Source organism: Choloepus didactylus, chromosome 8 (assembly GCF_015220235.1).
Source record: "Choloepus didactylus isolate mChoDid1 chromosome 8, mChoDid1.pri, whole genome shotgun sequence".
NCBI lineage: Eukaryota > Metazoa > Chordata > Mammalia > Pilosa > Megalonychidae > Choloepus > Choloepus didactylus.
In genome coordinates, this window is record NC_051314.1 from 36,287,445 (window position 1) to 36,310,829 (window position 23,385).

The 23,385-nt window shown below is 38.1% G+C and overlaps 1 protein-coding gene across 1 annotated transcript in view; it reads left to right on the forward strand.

Moving 5' to 3' along the window:
- Positions 1 to 7,582: 7,582 nt before the first annotated feature.
- UBE2N (ubiquitin conjugating enzyme E2 N) overlaps positions 7,583 to 23,385 on the forward strand; it is a 79,486-nt gene continuing 63,683 nt past the window's right edge. The window contains exon 1 of the mRNA XM_037846925.1: positions 7,583 to 7,726. Within this exon, the coding sequence (XP_037702853.1) occupies positions 7,697 to 7,726 (30 nt within the window). The 5' untranslated portion in view covers positions 7,583 to 7,696. The remainder of the gene's footprint in view (positions 7,727 to 23,385) is intronic.

The following is a 23,385-nucleotide window of genomic DNA, read 5'->3' on the forward strand; positions in this document are numbered from 1 at the left end:
TCGTTTAAATTGTCTAGCTTGTTGGCATACAGTTGTTCACAGTATCCTCTTATGATTTTTCTTTTTTTATTTCTTTGGGATCTGTAGTAATTATCCCCTTCTCATTTCTGATTCTGTTTATTTGGGTATTCTTTCTTTTTGACTTTGTCAGTCTAGCTAAGGGTCTGTCAATCTTGTTGATCTTCTCAAAGAACCAACTTTTGGTTTTATTTATTCTATTTTTTTTTTTTGTTCTCCAGGCATTTCTGCTTTAATCTTTGTTATTTCTTTTCATCTACTTGCTTTAGGGTTAGTTTGCTGATCATTCTCTAACCTCTTCAGTTGTTCACTTAGGTCTTTGATTTTAGCTCTTTCTTGTTTTTTGATGTATGCATTTAAAGCTATACATTTCCCTCTCAACACAGCCTTTGCTGCATCCCACAGGTTTTGATATGTTGTGTTCTCATTTTCATTTGTTTCTAGATAATTGTCAATTTCTCTTGCAATTTCTTCCATGACCCACTGGTAGTATAGTAGTGTGATGTTTAACCTCCATATATTTGTGAAAGATCTGGTTCTTTGCTGGTTGTTGATTTCTAGTTGCAGTCCATTGTGGTCAGAGAATGTGGTTTGAATATTTCAATCTTTTCAAATTTATTCAGACTTGTTTTGTGCCCTAGCCTGTGATCTATTCTGGAGAACATTCCATGGGCACTAGAGAAGAATGTATATTCTGGTACTTTGGGATGTAATGATCTATATATCTCTGTTAAGTCCAATTCATTTATCATATTGTTTAGGTTCTCTATTTCCTCATTGGTCCTCTGTCTAGCTGTTGTATCTATAGAAGAGAGTGGTGTATTGGTCTCCCACTATTTTGTAGATGTGTCTATTGCTCCCTTCAGTTTTTCCAGTGTGTTTCTCATGTATTTCAGAGCTCCTTGATTGGGTGCATAAACATTTCTTCTTGGTGAATTATCCCTTTTATTAATACATAGTGCCCTTCTTTGTCTCTTATGACATCTTTACATTTAAAGTCTATTTTGTCCAATATTAATATAGCTACGCCAGCTTTCTTTTTGGTTGCAGTTTGCATAGAATATTTTTTTTCCATCCTTTCACTTTCAGTCTCTTTGTATCGCAGGGTCTAAGATGAGTGTCTTGTAAACAGCATACGGATGGGTCATACTTTTTAATCCATTTTACCAGTCTGTATCTTTTAATTGCAGAGTTTAGTCCATTCACACTCAAAGTTATTACTGTGAAGGGAGTTACTGAACCAGCCTTGTCCTTTGGTTTTTAGTTGTTAGATCTATTTTCCCCCTCTCCTTTTTCCCTTTAAATTACCAATACTCTTCAGTTCTGTGCTCTTCTCCAGACCTCTCTCTCCTTTCTTTTTTTTTTCAGCTGCTAGAGCTCCCTTTAGTATTTCTTGCAGGGCAGGTCTCTTGCTAAAAAATTTTCTCAGCATTTGTTTGTTTGTGAAAATTTTAAACTCTCCCTCAATTTTGAAGGAGAGCTTTGCTGGATAAAGAATTCTTGGCTGGCAATTTTTTTCTTTCACCATCTTAAATATGTCTATCCTTGCCTTCTCACCTCCATGGTGCCCGTTGAGTAGTCAGTACTTAGTCTTATGTTGTTTCCCTTGTATGTGAATTGCTTCTCTTTTGCTGCTTTCAGATGGTTTTCCTTCTATTCGACATTTGACAATCTAATCAGTATATGTCTCGGAGTAGGTTTAGTTTGGATTTATTCTATTTGGAGTTCATTGGGCATCTTTGATTTGCATATTTATGCCATAGAAAAAACATTCTTGTAGGCCCTGAATAGCCAAAACAATCTTGAAAAAGAACAAAATCGGAGGATTCACTCTTCCTGATTTCAAAACTTACTAGAAAACTCTTCCTGATTTCAAAACAGTGTGGTCCTGGTATAAAGATAAGCATATAGACCAATGGAATAGAATTGAGAGTTAAGAAATAAACCCACACACCTATGGCCAATTGATTTTTTACTATGGTCCTAGTCCATGCAATGGGGAAAAATAGTCTCTTCAAAAATGGTGCTAAGTAAACTTGATATCCACATGCAAAAGAATGAAGCGGGACACCTACCTCATACCATATACAAAAATTAACTCAAAATGGATCACTAACCACAATATAAAAGCTAAAACTATAAAACTCTTAGAAGATAATAGATGGGAAAATCTACATGATCTGGGATTTGGCAATGGATTCTTATATATGACACCAAAAGCATGATCAACAAAAGAAAAAATATACATAAATTGGGCTTCATCAAAATTAAAAACATTTGTGCATCAAAAGACATTATCCAGAAAGTAAAAAGACAACTTACAGAATGGGAGAAAATATTTGGAAACCATATATCTGATAAGGGTTTCATGTCCAGAAAATAAAATGAACTCCTACAACTCAACATTAAGGCAAACAACCTAACTTAAAAATGGATAAAGGACTTAGACATTTTACCAAAGAAGATGTACAAATGGCCCACAAGCACATGAAAAGATGTTCAACATCAATAATTAAGGAAACGCAAACCAAAACGACAATGAGATACCACTTCATACACACTAGGATGGCTATTATAAAAAAAAACACAACAGAAAATAGCAAGTATTGGTGAGGATGTAGAGAAATTGGAATCATTGCACATTGCTGGTTGGAACGCAAAATGGTGCAGCTGCTTGGTAAACACTTTGGTGGTTCCTCAAAATGTTAAACTTAGAATTATCATGTGACCTGGCAATTCCACTTCTAAGTATACACTTAAAAGAATTGAAAATAGGGACTCAAATAGATACTTGTACACCAGTGTTCACAGCAGCATTATTCACAATAGCCAAAAGATGTAAATAATCTAGTGCCCATCAACAGAAGGATAAACAAAATGTAGTATATACATAAAGGAATGTCATTCAGCCATAAAAAGGAATGAAGCTTTGATACATGCTACTGCATGGATGAACCTTGAAAACATTATGTTAGGTGAAATAAGGCGGACACAATAGGACAAACAGTGTTATATTCTACTTATATAAAATATATAGAATAAGCAAATCCATAGAGACAGAAAGTAGTCAGAGGTTGCCAGGGGCCCAGGAGAAGGGAAAGTAGGGTTACTGCTTAATGGTATAGAGTTTATTTGGGGTGATGAGAAAGTTTTGGTAATGGATGGTGGGGATGGTAGCACAACTTCGTAAATGTAATTAATGGCACTGAATTTTACACTTAATATGGTTAAAATGGAAAATTTAAAGATACATATGTGTGTGTGTGTATATATATATAAAACAATTTTATGTTATATATTAAAAAAGACATTTTCATAGGACAGGATTCCTCTAATTCCTCCAGCACAGCATTCTTAGTTTTTCTTCTCTTATATCATAATGAAAAGGCACTTATAGTTTGAGTCCCAGAGGGGCTAAATAGGTACAGAGACTGGGAAAAAAAAATAGAAGTGAGTGAGACTTCGTAAAGAGACAAAAAGATTAATTAGCTAAGAGTTCTGCCTGGGGCTGTAGCTCAGTGAAGCTATCTGGTCACTGTAATCATTTGCTCAAAACCACAGACCAGCATTTTTTTACTTAGCTTTAAGTGTATGATACCATTCTTAATCAGTATTTTCAAGCATTAAGAAGTTTTGAATCCTTCTTAGATTAGAATATTAAAATCAGGGAATACGAGTTTTATTTTATGATTTGAATAAATAACACTTTCACATAATTCAAAATACAGAAATGTACAGTAAAAAGTCTCCCTTATACTCCTGTTCTCCAACTGCCCAACACCCCTCTTCTGGGGGAAATGATTCAATTAGTTTTGTGGGTATCCTTATTTCATCTATATTTTATGCATATTCTTGACCAATCTTTGAACTTGAGACTAAACCCCATCTCAGCCTTGTAGCAACCTGTCCTTCTAGAATATATCCTGTGCTACAGGACCTACGTGAATCAGAAGCTCAAGATTTCATTTTCCAGATGAGTAAAGAGTGAGCTGTTCTTAAGAGGAAAAAACAGGACAACAATTAGAAGAGACATGAAAATATTTAAAGTGTTAATATTCTATGAGAATTTCATGCCATCAAACCCATCTCTGCTAAACAAGGTTATACTGTCAGGTTTTAAAAATCTGGTTTCCCAATGAAAACTAGACTTGGTTTTATCAAGATTACAAAAATAATAGCAATTACTAAGTGCAATGCAATGTCCTAAATACTTTATGTATGATTATATGATTTATACTTCACTACTACTCCATGAAATACATTTTATAGGTAAATAAAGTAAAGTATAAGGAAGCTAAGCAAATGGCTGAAATGTTGAAGCTTTCAACTCAGCTGTGGCTCTAGAGCCTTCACTCTTAATCTGCATGATGTTCATTATCCATTCTCATAAAGAATAGCTAAAAAAAGGTGTGCAGGAACACTTTTTGTTTATATATTTTTTGTTCTTGTTTACTCAAAATCTTTGTTCTTAAATTTTAGGCTCCATCAAAATGCTACCCTTGGTGTTAAAATGCACTTTCTCAGGCCTCAGCACAGACCTGGAGAATTAGAATCTCTGGGAAGAGGGCTGAAGAAACGCTTGCTTTAACCAGCACTCCAGGTGGTTGGTCAGCATACTCTGAGAAAAGTTGTACCCGTTGCATTTTGTGTTTTCCAATGTTGGAAACAGCAGTATCTTCCATCATACATGCTCCAAAATCTTGCCACTTCCCTTTCAAGAGGTGGAGTCCATGTTACCTGTCCTTGAACCTGGGTAGGCTTTTATGACTAGTTGGTCAATTGATTATGGCAGTAGTGATACTATGTGACTTCACAGGCTAGATCATAGAAGGCAGTTCAGCTTCCACTGTTGGTTGCTAGAACATTCACACTTGGAACCCAGCCATCATGCAGTGAAGAAGCCCAAGTTGCCCCAGGGAGAGGCCCACCTGAAGAACTGACAGCCAGCACCAGCTTGCCAGCCATGTGAGCTATCTTGGAAGTGGATCTTCTAGACCCAAACTGCCCGGCTGACACAGCTTGCCCTGCCAAGCCCTGCCCAAATTGCAGGTTGGAGAGCTAAATGATTGTTGTTCTAAGCACTAAGTTAGAGCTGGTTAGTTGTGCAACAATAGATAACTGGAATAGTACCCTTCTGTTCCAGTTTGCTAATGCTGCCTTTTTGCAAAACACCAGAAATGGATCAACTTTTATAAAGGGGGTTTATTTGGTTACAAAGTTACGGTCTTAAGGTCATAAAGTGTCCAAGACAAGGTGTCAACAATCGGATACCTGCACTGGAGGATGGCCAACGGCGTCCGGAAAACCTCTGTTAGCTGGGAAGGCATGTGGCTGGCATCTGCTCCGGAGTTCTGGTTTCAAAATGGCTTTCTCCCAGGATGTTCCTCTCTAGACTGCAGCTCCTCAAAACCGTCACCCTTAGTTGCTCTTGGAGCATTTGTCCTCTCTTAGCTTCTCCAGAGCAAAAGTCTGCTTTCAAAGGCTGTCTCCAAAATGTCTCTGTAAGCTGCAGCTCCTCTCTCAGCTCCTGTGCATTCTTCAAAGTGTCCCTTTTGGCTGTAGCAAGCTCGCTCCTTCTGTCTGAGCTTATATAGTGCTCTAGTGAACTAATCAAGGCCCATGCTGAATGGGCAGGGCCATATCTCCACAGAAATTATCTAAATCAGAGTTACCACCTACAGTTGAGTGGGTCGCATCTCCATGGAAACACTGAAAGAACTACAATTTAATCAACACTAACATGTCTGCCCACACAAGATTGCATCAAAGATAATGGCGTTTTGGGGGACATAATACATTCAAACTGGCACACCTTCTAACCCATTATTCACTCTGCCTTTTTCCCTACCAGAGTGAATTTTCCTGGCCCCTTTCTAAAATATTCTTAAAGTAAATATTTTGGTCTAATGTCATTTGCCTTCCCAGATTCTTCTAATCACAGAACCACCTATTTCAGACTTTCGGTTATTTGAAGGTCTTATTATCAAATTCTCATGACCAAAATACTGCACTTGCTACCACCTGTCACTGTTCCCCAAATCCAAACCCTTCAGTACAGTCAAGGGATTTAATTCTTGCCTTTGAATCTTGGTCTCTCTAAAAAGTACTAGTACTAATAAAGCCTATCTCATATGCTTTATAAGTAAATAAAATAATCCATGTAATCATTTAGCATTGTGTCCAGCACATATTTTCTCTTCTTATTCTCACTGTTGTCTTCACATTCCCCCATAGCTCAATGCTACATAACAGGTTATTTCCTATGCCTGGCATGCTCTTTCACCCAAGTCTGTCAGACTTACCCACCTTTTAGGACTCCACTTTTCCTTTGGGAAGACTTCCCTGAGTTCTCAAGCAGCTAATGCCCCACTGGGCTCAAACAGCACCTTGGATGAACCTCTATCATAATCCTCAACTCAATGAATTTTAATTGTCTTGTTTCTCTCCTCCACTGGACTGTTAAGTTCCTGGATGCTGGGTCAGCCTTTTATTCTTTGTACTTTCTTCCCTAACATATCACCTGAAACATTTTCATTCATTCACCATTTACTGACTGTGCTACTGTACTAGCAAACACTGTGGTAGTTAAAGCTCCATGTTTTGGCAGACCTGCCTGGGTACAAAACAACCCTGCTTCCTCCTGCATAACCTTGGGAAAGCTAGGTCTCTGAGTCTCATTTGTAAAGTGGCGGCATCTTCCTCCTTAAGATTGCTGTGAAGAGTAAGTAAAATAATGCCTGTAAAAGATCCTTCACACAGAAAGCGATCAATCATCAAGATGTCACGAAATGCTTCCTCAACAACCCCATTTTCGGGCACCTCCACTATTACTCTTTTAGGGTCCCGCACTCTATGGGTAATCCCTCTTTCAGTGATTACTCTGGGCTTTCTAATTCTCTCTTTGGCCACTTGTCTCGAGAGCAATTCCCTGTTCCAATCACTAGGTCCAGGCGTTCAGAAGCCATTCTTCTTCTCTGCCCCCAACTCGCTGTAATCCCCTTTTCCTTCAGTCTGCCCCGGGTCTAAGCGTCAAAGAGGCCTGACTTAACGGGAAATATAAATATCAAAACTCTCGGGCGACTCTTTTCCTGGATAACAAGCAGGACCTACAGCCAGAAGCTTTGCGATCAAGTTTCGATCTTCCCATCCCTTTTAGGAAGGAACCCGTGAGGTCAGCCGGACCACAGTGGTTCTCGCAGCGCTGGGTGGGACAGCCTGCAATACCCGCACGTTGCGTGAATGAATGGGCTACAGCGGCGGCCAGGTCTCTGTTACGTCGTCTACCCGTTTGGGCGTGGCCGCGAATAGGAGGCCTGCAAGGCACAAGGGACCCAGTCCCACCGCTGCGCGGCAGGCCCGGCAACGAGCGCCGGAGCTCCGCGCCGACCCGCCTCGCACCGCCTCCCCCGGGTCCCTGCCCCATCTAGGAGCGTCACTTCCGCCACCCCCAGGCCGAGTCTGGGGCGGGGAGCACGGGGGAGGGGGCCGAGTCCGAGGGAAGTCCGCCCGTTCCCGAGCCCGCGCCCTAGCAGGGACTACACTTCCCGAGGGGCCTCAGCGCCGACTGCGGCGGCGGGCGCGGCAACGTCTCCCGGAAGTGGAGCCCGGGACTTCCACTCGTGCGTGAGGCGAGCGGAGCCGGAGACAAGACCAGAGGCCGAACTCGGGTTCTGACAAGATGGCTGGGCTGCCCCGCAGGATTATCAAGGTAACCGCCCAGGCCGGTCCCCGGCTCTCCGCTCCGCTCTTGCCCGTTCTGTGGGGCGGGCAGCGCGGCCGCTTGTCTCCTCCGGCCCGCGGCCTGCGCTGGAAGGCCCGAGGCAGCGCCGAGAGGGTCTGGCTGCGGCTGCGAGGGAAGTCGGGTGCTGGGGAGGGGTCGCCGGTAAGACTTCCGGCCGCGGTGGGGCAGCTATGCGGCGGCGGCGGCTTGGGGCTTCCAGGTGGCCGTCCCGCGAGCCGGGGAGACCTGGTCCGCGCCCCGGCGGAGAGTGGCGCTGAGGGTTTGCGGGGCTCTGGTGTCTGCCGCGGGCTTCCGCGGCCTCTAAGACCACCGCCCGGTGGAGGCCGCGGGAGCGCGGGAATTGCGGCGGGGCCCGGACACCGGGCGGGGGTTGTGGCCCGACATGGTCCCTCGGCCCGGGAACCCTGTTTTGTCCTGAGTGGGAGTGCAAGAGTGCGGCAGTGCCGGGATCAGAATGAATGAACTAGGAGAGGGAGGCCGGACGGGCCCTGCATCCTGGGAGGCGGCTCCGGGCGGGCCGCGCGTCCTACCCCTGACCGCACATGCTTGACTCTGGCCGCGGCGGGCGTGGAGCGGGGCTTCGCGCCCTGCTGCCCTTACTTCCGCGGTCGCATCTCTTTTAAAGACGTTGCCGCTTGTTATCTCCGCGAAGTGATTTTACTTTGGTTGGCAAACTCTTTAAGAGCTGTTTCTGTTCAGAGGACATAGTTGAACACAAGGCTCGGGGAAGGCCACAGTTATTGGGGACCCTGTGAAATCTTTTGTCTCTCGATTTTGTGCACTTTAATTATTAAAATGTTTTTGGCTCTTTATGAATACTGTACTGTAACGGCACCATTTGTCATTTTTTTTTTCTTGGTTTTGAAAGTCTTTCCGTAATATATTCTCGAGTCTTCAGATGAGAAATATTTCTTGTAATCCACAAAAACATAACCTTTAAATTTTTTCAGTTTTTAGACTATTGGTTCAACATCTGCGTTGCTCAGGTATGCCAGTTAAAGTGACCAAGTCGTGCATTGTATTTGATATGATTTCGTGAACGAGTATTTAGTTTGGTTCATTATTCTAAATTTGGGGGAAGATGCATGCTATATAAAAGACGCTTTTAGGCTTTGAAGGATGATGTGTAGTGTTTCATGCAATTGCAGTTAAGTATATCTGAGAATGAAGTGTGTCTCTGGCCTAAAGGTGCTTGATTTAGAAAAATAAGACATTTGAACAACTATTTTATAGGGTAGAAGTTCGTAGATATTAGGGAGCTTGTCTCTCTGTACCTTCTCATGTCTTTTGAAGTACTAGTGTACTCTGGAATCTAATAATGTGAACTTTCATAGTGAGAAATTTGGATTTGTCTTGGAAGCTGTCTAAGCAAGTTTAATTGCCATATGCATTGAAAGTCCTTACAATGTGATTTTAGTTAAAATGTAGTCACATGGCCCCTAATGACCATGTTATTCATGTCCCAGCTAAAAAAAAAAAATGATGGGGGGGTGGATGATAGAGCCATAGACCAAATGTCCTCGAGTTTGTAATTACTGTTACTCATTTATTAAATATATAATACAAATTGACATTCTAGATATTTTTTTCAAAATATGTAATGAACTAAGGATTTAACATGTATTTTTCCACTTTTGCTTGTTTCTGGAGATATTCTGCAAGAGTAACATAAAAGCTTTGGATAGAAAATAAATTCTGTGGGACCTTGTTTAATAAACTTACAGAAGTGATTTAAGGTGATAAGTGTAAGTCCTCATAGTTCAGTGTTTTTGGCACACAATTTAATTTACATTAGGCATTTGTATTTTACTTTTTAAACCAAGACAGTAATTCATGCTGTAATGTATAATTTTAATTTTACTGTGTCTTGATAACATTTCTAATAAATGGTATCTTGATTTGGGTTTTATTTTGTAAAAATTATAATTAAGTGCTTTTAGTTTACTGTCATTTATAGCTTAAAAGGATTGTTTTCTTCAATTCTTAGAAAGGATTAAAAGATTATAATGTTATTTTTCTAATGCCTGTGCTTGTATTGTGTAGGTTATTCCATATTCAATGCAAATGTTTCAGGTTTTATATCAGAGTTTATTTTAAGTTTGCCTCTTCTTTCTCGACAACTATGTAATGCTTGGTGGTGTAATATAATGGTGGGTGGGTGGTAGCTCTGTTCTGAGGTGATGGAGATATATCTTCTTTCATTGGACTGTTAATTTAATTGTTGGTTATCTTTGACTGTCAAAGGATGAAATTTAGTATTGATTATAATGTCAATATTACTATTCTAATCCAGTGGAAATATTAATAAAGTAGCTTGATTTGAACAACTATTTATATGCTGCTGTTTACCTCATAAGGGTTATTACTTACATTTTCAAAGTTCTTCACAGATTTGATCCTTGCAGAAATCTTGTGAAATGTACCATACATTTTACAGGCTAGAAACCAAGACTTCACTAGGGTCTTAAGGGAAGAGGCAGAAGAACTCGAATCTGGACTCCGTATGACCTTCCCCTGCTACTTGTTATTATCAGTGAGATCATGTGTGTACAAGTTCCTTGACCAATGAAATAACTGTACAAATACAAGATGATTTTTTGAATCACTGTTCCCTCTGTTGTTTTTGCACTCAAATTCTCATATCCAATCCAGTAGCAAAGTCTGTAGGCTACACGTTTCTCCATCTCTCTCAAACCACTGTCGTCCAATACCACTGTCATTTGTTGCCTGGGCTACCATATTAGCCTCCTTCTGAGCAATGGATAGTGTTATAGTTTTAAATATAGGTCCTGTCACTCGCCTGCTCAGAGAACTCTGCAAAAGTTCTCCATTACATTTAGAATAAAATCTTGGTTCTTTTTTATCCTAGCTATAAAGCTCTGCATGAATCTGGGACCTTCCTACCCGCGGGCGTGTCTTCTGCACTTCTCTCCTTGATGCACTCCACTTCAGCCATGCTGTTTGCTTTGCTGTACCCTGAACAATATATTGGCTAAGCTTGTTCATGTCACAGGGCTTTTCTCCTTTTGTTGCATTGCTTGCTTTGTCATTTTGTTCATTTCTTGGCTCACATGTCATATCCTCAGACAGGTCTACCCTGACCACCCTGTTTAAAACACAGTAACTACTCCCAATGCCCCATAGTTTCTTTTTATTCCCATATCTTCTTCTTTTCTGTATAACACTTTATCACTACTCAGAAGTTATTTATCTGTTTCTCTTTCTCTCCATTAAAACTCCATAAAGGCAGGGACTTTCAAGTGACTTGGGCATTGCTCTAATGCCTAGAACAATTCCTGGCATATATTAGGCATTGAAATATTTACTGATTGGATGCATGCATGAGCTTTAATCTCTTTGGAAGAAAGTTTTAGCAGAGTTGATATTCTGTTTAATAATTTGACATTGGTACTGTTTAGTAGACTGCATCTGAACAGTTGGAGTTGACACCAGTGTTTGAGCTTAAAACAATGTCTGAAAAGTTAGTCTTTTATTCTACCCATAAACTCATTAAAAAACGAATCAATTTCTCTCATTTTGTTGACTAGGAAATTCATACATACAAGCACATTGAAAGGTGCTGAAGGGTTCATAGAGAAAAACGTTCGTTTCCTTCATCTATCCTTCAGCATTCCAATTCCCCTTCCCATACAACCACTATTACCTGTTTATTAAGTATCCTTCTAGAGAATCAGTGCATTTACCAGTTAGGCCTATTCCCTTCTCCCTTCATAAAAGTAATCAGGAAAACAATAAAATATAGCCTTAGGAAACAGTAGTTAACTCACTCAAGGAGTAGATTTATGTGATTAAAATTTAGCTAGCCAGTCTGCCAAGATTAGAATTTTACCAGTCTTTCCTAAAATCTACTTTTCTATTTGGTGTGGTTCAGTTCAAATTCTTAAAAATTTATATAATCTGACTGCATTGAGATGTAAGTTCTGTTTACTCTTCAGTAATTGTGACTTTTAAAAATACAGACATCACTTTTTTCCTATCACATTTACAAACAACTCATTTGATCTCTATATAAGGTACTATTTTTAGTAAGAAAAGTGATTCAGAAAGCTGACACCTTTTTGAAGCCCTGAAAATCTTTGATAATGTTTTTTTCCCATTAAAAAGTATGAAAAACTTACTATGTTGAAGAGAGACTTATGTTATAAATTGTAATTAAAATTCTTCTTTGCAAACAGATAAACTATTATATTAAAAATTTAAATAGAAATAATGTGGTTCTTAACTTTTTTTTTTTTTTTGTCCCATTTAAGAATTGTGTGAAAGATCTGGACCTTCTTCCCAGGGAAAGAAGCCATGTTTTAAATATGATTTCTAGCGATTCAGGTTTTTGCCAAGCTTATTTGTGGATCCCCTAGGGCTCCATGGGCTCTAGGTTAAGAATCCCTGAACTACTTTTGATAAGTGATTAAACTTTCAGGCCGTAAGTATACTATTTAATATAATACCTGATGTTTTGATTATGAAATGTGAGCATAATAGAAAGTAAGTTAAAAATAGCAGTCAGTTGAGTATTTTAAACTTCTCTGTGTCAAGCACTGTAAAGGGTCTTCCTTACAGCCCCAATTAATTAACTAATTTCCTCACAGTAGAAATTTAGTTTTGTGAAATCATCAAGTACTTCTTTAGATCCAGTATGTGAGGTGACAATGACATCAGAAATGTTATGCATTTACTTTGTCTAAATTCTGGGTTTTTCCAGGCTTGTGACCACTCTAATTAAAATCATTGAGTTTTTACACAAGAGTTTACCATCGTTTCATTTCTCTGATGAGGACTCTATAGGCCAAAAAGTTGCAAGATTAGGATTCCTGACCTGCAATTCAGTATGTTTTCTTTTCCCCCTATACCTTGTAGTTTACCTGTGCATAATGCATTTAAAAAGAAAATAGCTTACACTCCTTTTTCAAGTAGTTTAGATTCTGAACTTACATTTCAATCTCCTATCATGGATTATGGATGTATATGCGCTACAGAAATAGTTAAAGAAACAGGGAATTGAGAACAGCAACCATGTGGGACTTTGGACATTACAATTATAGTTATCGCAGTTCTGGTGTAGGTACTTATTGTTTGTTATACAATATTACTCTCTAAAAACAAAATAAATTTGAAAGGCATAGTGTATATGGAAATATATCAAGAAATCATTCATATTTTGTATGAAAGATTAAGTTGGGCTGATGATTAGAGTTGAAATTTTATTTGTAAATGTAGGTAGTGTATAATCAACTAAATTCAATTAAAATCTTAGCAACTTTTATAAAAGGCTTCCAAAGTGGAGATTTTTTGGGGAGAAATATTAAACACAGTCATCTTTAATTTGTAGATTGGATAGGATGTAGGATCATGATAGTCCAAGACATTGAGAACTTTGGCCCTAAGGTTTCTGGTGGCAGAAACTTATTGTGTGATTGGAAGAACTGAATAATTAGCAAAAGCCTCCAGAGAGTCAACAGAAAGAATTCTTTATTATCCATTCTTCCAAGTGCTACAACACACTATTTGGGTCATTGTGTATTTGTGTATTTAGAATGGCTTGGATGAAGCTATTCTACAATCCTCTAAGAGTATTTAGGCATAGTAATTTTTATAACTCCTGAATTGATTTGAGGCTCAGATGCTTCTAAATAATTGTTATATGACTGTAATTTAAAGTACTTTTAGACATTGGTTTCAGAATCTAGTATTGACACATTGTACTTTTCTTTCTTTCTTTCTTTTTATAATAGAAACTCTTCATATTTTCAAACTCCTTTAAGTTTCCATGCTGTGAGTCTCGGTCAGTAGTTTGGTCTGTTTGGGGCAAATTATTTTGTTGTTTCATAGTCTTTACAATCTGGGGACAGAAGCCTTGTTAAGAAAAGACTGAAAAGAAATGTAACAAACATAATCTTTGTGCCCTGTGACTATGGATGATTTTTATTTCTTTATAACTTTCTAAAATTTCCTTTTAGTTTATGCTTAGGAAAGTGTTATTTCAATGTTGTTTTTTTGTGACCCATAAGGACAATCATTGAGATATGAAAGAATTAGAATAAACGTATTCATAGAGTCAGAAACTAGAATACAGGTTACCAGGGACCTGAGGTGGGAGTAGGGAATGGGGAGTTAATGATTGATTGGTACAGAGTTTCTGTTTGGAGTGATGGAAAAATTTTGGTAGTAAATGGTAGTAATGGTAGCACACAACATTGTGAATGTAATTAACACCACTGAGTTATGTATTTGTATGGTCAAATGGGGAAATTTTAGGTTGTATATATGTTTACTAGAATAAAAATTTTAAAAAATCATAAAAGTGTACCACACACAGAGTGAACTCCAATGTAAACTATGGTCTATAGTTAATAGTGTAATTATAATACTGTTGTTTCATCAGTTGTCACATAAGTATTGCACTAATGCAAATGTTAATAGGGAAAACTGTGTGTAAGAGGAAGAATATGGGAACTCAGTACTTTCTGCCTGATTTTTCTGTAAACCTACAACTTCTTAATTTAAAAAAAAGGGCTAAAACAAACAAACAAACAAAAAAATATGGATTGCTGAGCCTCATCAGAGTTTGAGTAGGTTGATCTGGGGTGGGACATAAAAATTTCTAATGAGTTCCCAGGTGATATCAGTGCTGCTGGCTTACTTACCACACTTTGAGAATCAGTATCTTAATAAAATTGAATTTGTTATAAAAAATCTTTCCAGAAAATAACAAGTATTGGCAAGGGTTTGGAGAAATTAGTACTCTCATTCATTGCTAATATGAATGTAAAATGGTACAACTGCTATGGAAAACAGTTTTGCATTTCTTCAAAAAGTTAAATATAGAATTACATATGACCCTGCAATTTTACCCCTGGGTATATACCCTAAAGAATTGAAAAAGTGGGGACTCAAACAGATATTTGTACTTTTCACAATAGTCAAAAGGGAAAACAACCCAGGTGTCAATCAACAGATGAATGGATAAACAACAGCAATGACAAAAATATTATTTTATTATTTCAGTAAGCTGCTATGATAAGGGCGAACTGTGGTGGTGTATACATACAATGGAATATTGTGCAGCTGCAGAAAAGAATGAAGTTGTGAGGCACGTAATGAGGTGAATGAACCTTGAGAGCATAGGTTATCAGGGGATAGAAAGTGGGTAGAGATTGGGCTTTGGGGATTTTCACTACCTGCCTCCCCTGCCCCCCCCCCCAAACCTAATACTAGGGCTGGGACAAAGTTGGCTTTAGTAAGCTTTAGAGTCTGAGGCTCAATTTCAGTTTTCTGTAACATTGGGAGATTTGTCTGCCCTTTATTATCTATTCATAAGATGTTTTTCAGTTCAGTTAAAAGAACCTTTATTGAGTGCATCATATGTATCCAGTACTAAGCCAGGTGACTAAGATCAGCATCCTGTCTACATGGAGTTCATAGTCTAATTGGAAACATAGTTGTGAAACAAGAAATTACAGTGAGAAGTGTTATGAAAGAGGAAATGCAGGGTAATGTGGATGTATATCCAGGAGATTTAACACAGTCTCAGGCTGAAGGAAAGTATCTGTTGAGGACATGACTTTTTTTTTTTTTTTTTTTTTTTAACTTGAAGAGTGGGAGTTGTCCAGGCTAAGAGGAGGGAAAGTGAGTGAGTTTTGGGAATGATAGGTGTAAGAGCTGTAATAGAGAGTGAGTGCATGGCATAGTCCTGAAATAAATGTGTGATGAATAATGCCTTATTTAATGCTTAGGGTCCCATCAGGAACTATTACTGTTGATAAGTTCAAGGAGTTGGCATCAAGAATTGTTGGTCAGGTGGCCCAAGAGTCCATCGACTAATGAGCAGAAGGGTGAACTGTGGCGTATACATACAATGGAATTTTGTGTGGCTGCAGAAAGGAATGAAGTCATGAGGCATGCAATGAGGTGAATGAATCTTGAGCAACATCATGTTGAGCAAAATAAGCCAGAAACAAAAGGACAAATATTGTATGGTCTTATTAATAGGAACTAACTATAACGAGCAAACAGAATTAAATTTGAGAGCACAGGTCAGGAGAGAGAAAATGGGCAGAGATTGGGCAATCAATGATTAAGAAGTACAGAGTGTTCAATAAGGTACATTGTAAAGGTTGGGAAATGAATAACACAAAACTGTGTGATGGTAGCACAATACTGTAAGTGTAATTAACAAAGTGGAGTATGAGGATGGTTGAAAGAGGAAGATTAGTTACGTGTATGTCACCAGAAGGAAAGCTAGAGGACAAAACTGGGACTGTGTAACTTAGTGAAAACCAGATGTTGGTTAATTATATAAATATAATAGAGTTCTTAAATGAACTACAACAAATGTATGTCACTATTACATGGTGTTAATAATAGGTGTAATATGGGAAAAAGTACAATTAACGTAAACTAAGGTCTATAGTTAATAGTAACTTTATAATATTCTTCCATTAATTGCAACAAGGGCACTATACCAAAGCTAAATGTCAATAATAGGGAAATATAAGGCATGTGGGATTTTTTCAGAAGGAAGTGGGTGTGTGCTCATATTGGCTGTAGTGGTGAAGGCATAACTATGTGATTATACCAAGAGCCATTGATTGTACACTTCCATGGATTGTATGGTGTGTGAATAAAACGGTTTAAAAAAAAAATACACAAAATGGTGGTGCCAAACCCAGTAAAGATACAATTTGGATAATAAACTAAGATTAAAGATCAAACAAACAAACAAACAAAAACAAAACTTTATACTTCTGAGGAAAAATAAAACAGAACAGACTGTGGGAATCTCTCTTCCTTTCCTTTCTTTGTGACAAAACTAGTTCATTTAATCTCTCTTTTTCAAAATCAAAACATAAAATTAAGGATGTTACCAAAAAAAAAAAAAAAAAAGTGTTGGTCAAACAGACAAGGCATTGTTGACTTTTGAATTGTTAAATTCATGGTTAGTCAGTGAATCACAATCACCAGAGTGCCTAATGTGGTGACTATTGAAGTCAGGTTGGTCATACAGTTTTTTTTTTAAATTATAAGTAAGTTAGGGATATCTTTTACTGAGCACTTACTATGTACTAGGCACCATTCTAAGCATGTTACTTTAATTGATTAATTTACTTATTCCTAACAGCAATCCTTTCATGTGGATAATAGTATTATCCCCATTTTACAGATATGGAAACCTGCATAGAGAGTTTCAGTAACTTGTTTAGAGTTACTGTAAATTTTTGGAGCTGTGATCTGAACCCAGACAGTCTGACTTCATTGCCTGTGGAATGGAATGCTCCAGAAAATAGCTGCTTCTAGGTGATAACTGACAATATGTGTATTTTTATATCATTTTTACAATGAAGTAGAAATGTGCTCATGTGCAGAGTCGAAGTGCTGTAACTTTCTTGTTTTTTTGTTTTTTTAAATCAGAAGTCTCATTATTGTGATTTAATTAGAGGCTCCCCCCCTTCCCCAAGTGAGGCTCTGGTTAGTAATTAGAATTAGTAAACCTTCAGATGGAATGAGGTGTGAGGGTGTCCCACTTTGTCTCCTGTCACCCCAGATCCCTGGTTTTGGGGGAGTTTGGGATTCTGGAGTGTGTGTGGGGGGGCACGAGAGCTATTTCTCTATCATGCTATTTCTTAGAAGCAAAATACATTCGAGATATCACTGGATCAGACCATTACCATCATAGTGTTAATTTTAAACAGGAATATTTTTACTCAGTAAGCCTAAAACTAGATTAAAGTTATCTTGCACTCATTTATATATTAAATTGAATTTTGTGTTTTTACACTCAAGAAGGGTATTTGACTCTATCTGACTTAATGTCCTCACGTGTATTTGGAGACAAGAAAATAAGGAAAAGTGCTTTGCCAATATAATTCCCCCTACACCTCCACACATTATAATTCTTGCTTTGGCTTTCAAAAAAATCATTTATTTTCATAGTTGGAGGCACAGTGATTTACAGCCAAAAAGCTTTTAAATTTCTTGCCTTTAGCTGTTGAAGACCTATTTCCACTAAGTAACATTGTTTCAAATAAAGCCCAATGGCCATATTGTTGCAGTTCAGACAATAAACTGAAAGTGCTACAAGCTCTATTCAGGTACCTGCCTCTGTTTGTGACTAGAGCAAGAAATAATGGGGTCAAATCTTGCCTATTTTTTTTTTAATTCAGTTTTATTGAGATGTATTCATATACCATACAGTCATCCATGGTGTACAGTCAACTGTTCAGAGTATCATATAGTTGTGCATTCATCAGTGCCTATTTCTTTTTGTTCACTTTTTTTTTTTTTTTTTGAATTAATCCCTACACAATTATTGGTCTTCTGGTTTGCTGAAGCAATAAGTCAGACAACACTTTCCACAGTAATGTCTGTTGAAGTGGCTGGCTAAAAAACTCTACTACATTCACCTGAAGGGCACTCCCGACGAAGCAGCTAATTTTGCCATTCTCATCCACCTATGATTATTTCAAGACAGCCAGCTTAACCTTCTTTCTTTTCTGCTTATTCTTGGCAAAATTCTTCCTTTTCTTAGCACCACCATGAAGTCTCAACGAACAAGATGAAGAGTGGGCTCCTTTTGAATGTCCCAGTTGCTTGCCAGCAAAGGTCAATCTCTGCTGATCAGGAGGAAGTCCTTCCTTGTCCTGGGTTTTGACTTTCAGATTTTCTATTGTATCCGAAGTTTCAACATTAAGAATGATGGGCTTTCTTGTCAGGGTTTTTAGGAAAATCTGTGTCTTGGCAGCAGCTCCACCACAGATGGTGGATCCATAAGAAAGAAGATGCCTATTTCTTGTTAGGATCTTCTGGTTTATTTGGAAAGCTGTTGATACATTGACTGAGTGCACTAGGAACTACAAGATATTTTCTGTGAACGCTGAATTTTCTGGGGGTCTTTATAAATTTAATGATTGTCAGTCCTTGCCTTCCCCTTATTTTCATTTTCATTTATTTTTTGTTTTAAGATACCTGGGTGATTTTAGCGTGCACGTTGTGGAAACACTGGCCTTGTGTATGGTTGGATTCAATGCAAAAATGGATAGAGTGGAGTTGGGGGGTATACATCTAAGGTCTTAAAGCCAGTGCCTTCTCATATATAGAATACAAAGTCATTAAATGGGCGCACCAAAGGATATAAAATCCTAGTAGGAAACCCTCAAGATTGATTTAGGGAAGGTACATTTGAGCTGAACTTTGAAGAAAAGTGAGGCAGGGGAGTAGAATGTCATTCTAGTTTAAACATATCAAACTCTGGGGAGATATGTGAGTAGTGCTAAAACTAACATGAGTGGGCACTTCTTTGCTGTGACCACTGATATTTAGCTTCAAATGCAGTCTTTTAATTTGAAAGATTTTTGTGCTTCAGAAGTGTAGTTCATGAATTCATGTTCGGTATTGAAAATTCAATTAATAGGCTAAAATATCTTATATACTAAAAATAGTCAGATAATACAGATGAAAAATGACTTCACTGTCTATTGCTATTACAATATATTGCAGTAATTCACATGCCATAAACTTCACCCTTTTAAAAAGTGTACATTTCTTTGGTTTTTAGTATATTCACTGAGTTGTGCAACCATTACCACTATCTAATTTAAGAACATTTTCATCACCACAAAAAGAAACCCTGGATCCATTAGCAGTCTCTTTCTATTCACAGCTCCCCAACTCCACCCCCCCTACCCAACCCCAACTTTCTACCTCTATGGATTTTCCTATTCTGGACATTTTGTATGAATGGAATCATAAAGTAATGTGGCCTTTTGTGTATGGCTTCTTTACACTTAGCATAATGCTTTCACGGTTTAGCCATGTGATAGCATGAATTTGTACTTCATTCTCTTGAATTTTTTAGCTGAAGGTTTGTCACAATAAATGCAAAATGACAATGCTGAATGAAGCAAGGCAGACATCTTAGGAAGTAGATGTGTAGTGGCTCCCATAAAACTAGTCACATTTGAAGCCTGCATTACTTAGAACATTTAAAAAATATCCTTCAGGCTTTGAGAGCCATTTAAAAACAAAACAAAACAAAAAAACTCATTGGTAGCAAATCTTTAAATCTAATCTTTTAAGATTAGATTGGACCCTATAAGAGGTAATTTCTGAGCGAATCTGGTGAATAATGGGTAGAAATCATATTAGGGTTTTATTTTTAACTCTGGGATTAAGAGACTTTTTGACCTTAGCCAAGTCATTTACTTTCCCTGGGCCTCATTTCTTTCTCTCTCTCTCTTTTTTTTTTATGTATTTTTTTTATTATGAACTTTAACATAAATACATAATAGTGATTACTTCCAAAGTATGATTTAGCAAGTAGTTGGAGAGCAAATTTCAAAGAATGTTATGGGTTATAGTTCCACAATTTCAATTATTTCCATTATTGTAAAATATACGTACAGAAAGATGTTACTTTTCAAAGTACAGCTCAACAAGCGGTTATATAGGTAACTTCAAAAAATGTTATGGGTTACAGTTCCACAGTTTCAGTTCTTTCCTTACTGTGAAATATAGGATATATACAGAAAGGTGATAACTTTCAAAGCACAATTCAATGAATAGCTATAGAGCAAATTTTGGAAAATGTTACAGATTACAGTTGCACCATTTCAGTTATTTTCTTCTAGCTATTCTAATGCCCTAGCATTTTATATATATATATATATATATATATATATATATAAAGATACAGTATTCGTAATCCTTTGTTAAATCCTGTCTTTTCTATTGCTACACCTTCATCTCATTTAATCACTTTCTTGATCTTCAGGGGGGACTAGGCAGTGACCACCCTAACTTGTTCATATTGAAAGGGGTGTTGACAGTATGGGGAAGGGGGCTGCATCTGATTATTTTTCTTAAAGAGGCTGTTGCCTCTGGGTTTTAGGACTTGTCTGGCATAGGAACACTCTGGTAGATTTAAGTTTCTGAGAGATAAAACTTAGTGAATCTTGTATAGAATCTCAGGTAGGGACCTAGGTATTTCAGGACTACTGTTGCTAAGGGCATGGTATGAGGTGGCCATTTGGGATGTCTAGCTGGAGCTAGCATAACAGAAACCTCCAGGATAGCCTCTCAACTCTATTTGAGATCTCTTAGCCACTGTAACCTTATTTTGTTAACCTTACCCCTTTTGGTCAAGTAGGCATTTTTCAGTCCTTTGATGCCAGGGCCGGGTTCATTCCTGGGAGTTGTGTCCCACGTCTCCAGGGAGATTCATTCCCCTGGGAGTCATGTCCACATTGGGGGAAGTTAATGAATTTATTTGCTGAGTTGGGCTTAGAGAGAGAAAGGCCACATCTGAACAACAAAAGAGGTTCTTTGGAGGTACCTCTTAGGCATAAGTATAGGAAGGCTTAGCCTCCCATTCACAGCCCTAAGTTTCACAACAGCAAGTCTCAAGATTGAAGGCCTGATTTATTAAGTAAGGGTTTCCTAATTTCACATAACATATATTCTATCTCAAGATAAGCAATCAGTTTCTCACATTATCTTCTCTTAGTTGTACAATCATCATTATCCCCAATTTTAAACAATTATCATAACATAAAATATCCCAGAACTCTTACCAGCTGCTAGTTATTCATCCCTAGTAGTGTAGTCCTGGTAAGATATCCATATTAAATGTAGTCTATAATATGTATGGGATACCATATACTACTCTGTTGTAAATACTTTGTACCAGTGTCACACCTTATAAGTATATCATGCTGTTTTGGTTTGCTAATGCTGCCAGAATGCAAAATACCAGAAATGGATTGGCTTTCATAAAGGGGGTTTATTTGGTTACAAAGTTACAGTCTTAAGGCCATTAAGTGTCCAAGGTAAGACATCAACAGTAGGGTACATTCATCAAAGGAAGGCCATTGGCATCCAGGAAAACCTTTATAAGCTGGGAAGGCACGTGAGTGGCATCTGCTGAGCCCGGGTTATGTCCTGGCTCCTCTCTCAGTTTCTCTGGTTCTTCAAAATGTTGCTTTTGGGGCGTTTGTCCTCTGTTAGCTTCTCTGGAGCAAAAGTCTGCTTTTAACAGCCATCTTCAAAATGTCTCTGTAAGCTGCAGCAGTGAGTTCCTTCTGTCTGAGCTTTTGTAGGGCTCCAGTGAACTAATCAAGGCCCATGCTGAATGGGTGGGGCCACACCTCCATGGAAATTATCTAATCGGAGTTATCACCTACAGTTGGGTGGATCACATCTTCATGGAAACAGCCTAACCCAAAGGTTCCAACTTAATCAACACTAATACCCCTGCCCCTACAAGATTGCATTAAAGAATATGGCTTTTTCTGGGGGACATAATATATACAAACCAGCACACATGCTAACATTCATTTATATTTGTAGTGGTTACATGCCTTTAAACAACCATTTATGAACACATTCACCTTTAGCACAGCACTGATAGTTATAATCCCTTTAACGAACCATAAGCACCCCTGTCCATTCCCATACCATTAAGTTCACCCTCATTATCATGACTGTACATATTGGGTTATCATTCCCCCCTTCACTAGCTTCTGTCTGTCTTTAGGTCCCTGATAATTTATATTATAAGACACGTATTTTACCTTGTTCACGGAATTCACATTAATGGTAACCTGCAATATCTCCCCTTTTGTGTCTGGCTTACTTCACTCAGCGTTATGTCTTCAAGGTTCATTCATGTTGCTTGTACCTTCTTACTGCCACCTGGTATTCCATCATGTATATACCACATTTTGTTTATCCACTCATCTGTTGAAGGACACTTGGATTGTTTCCATCTCTTGGCAATTGTGAACAATGCTACTATGAGCATCAGTGTGTAAATGTCTGTTCGTGTCACTGCTTTCAGATCTTATGGGTGTATACACAGAAGTGAATTGCTGGATCATAGGGTAACTCGATATCTGGTTTTCTGAGCAGTGGCCAAACTGTCTTCCACAGTGGCTGTACCATTGCACAGTCCCACCAGCAATGAATAAGAGTTCTAATTTCTCCACGTTTTCTCCAGCATTTGTAGTTTCGTATTTGTTTAATGGTAGCTGTTCTTATTGGTGTGAGATGATAACTCATTGTGTTCTTGATATGCATTTCCCTAATAGCTAGTGAAGATCAACATATTTTCATGTATTTTTTAGCCATTTGTATTTCCTCCTCAGAGAAATGTCTTTTCATATCTTTGCCCATTTTATAATTGGGCAGTTTGTACTATTGTCATTGAATTGTATTGTAGGATTTCTTTATATATGCAAGATATCAGTGTCTTATCAGATACATGGTTTCCAAGTATTTTCTCCCATTTTTGGCTGCCTCCTCACCTTTTTGACAAATTCCTTTGAGGTACTGAAGCTTTTGATTTTGAGGAGTTCCCATTTATCTATTTTTTCTTTGTTGCTTATGCTTTGGGTGTAAGGTCTAAGAAGCGACCTCCTAATGTTAGGTCTGGAAGATGTTTCCCTATATTATCTTCTAGAAGTTTTATGGTACTGTCTCTTTTATTAAGGTCTTTGATCCACTTTGAGTTAATTTTTATATAGGGTATGAGGTGGGGGTCTTCTTTCATTCTTTTGTATATGACTATCCAGTTCTCCCAGCCCCGTTTGTTGAAGACACTGTTCTGTCCCAGTTCA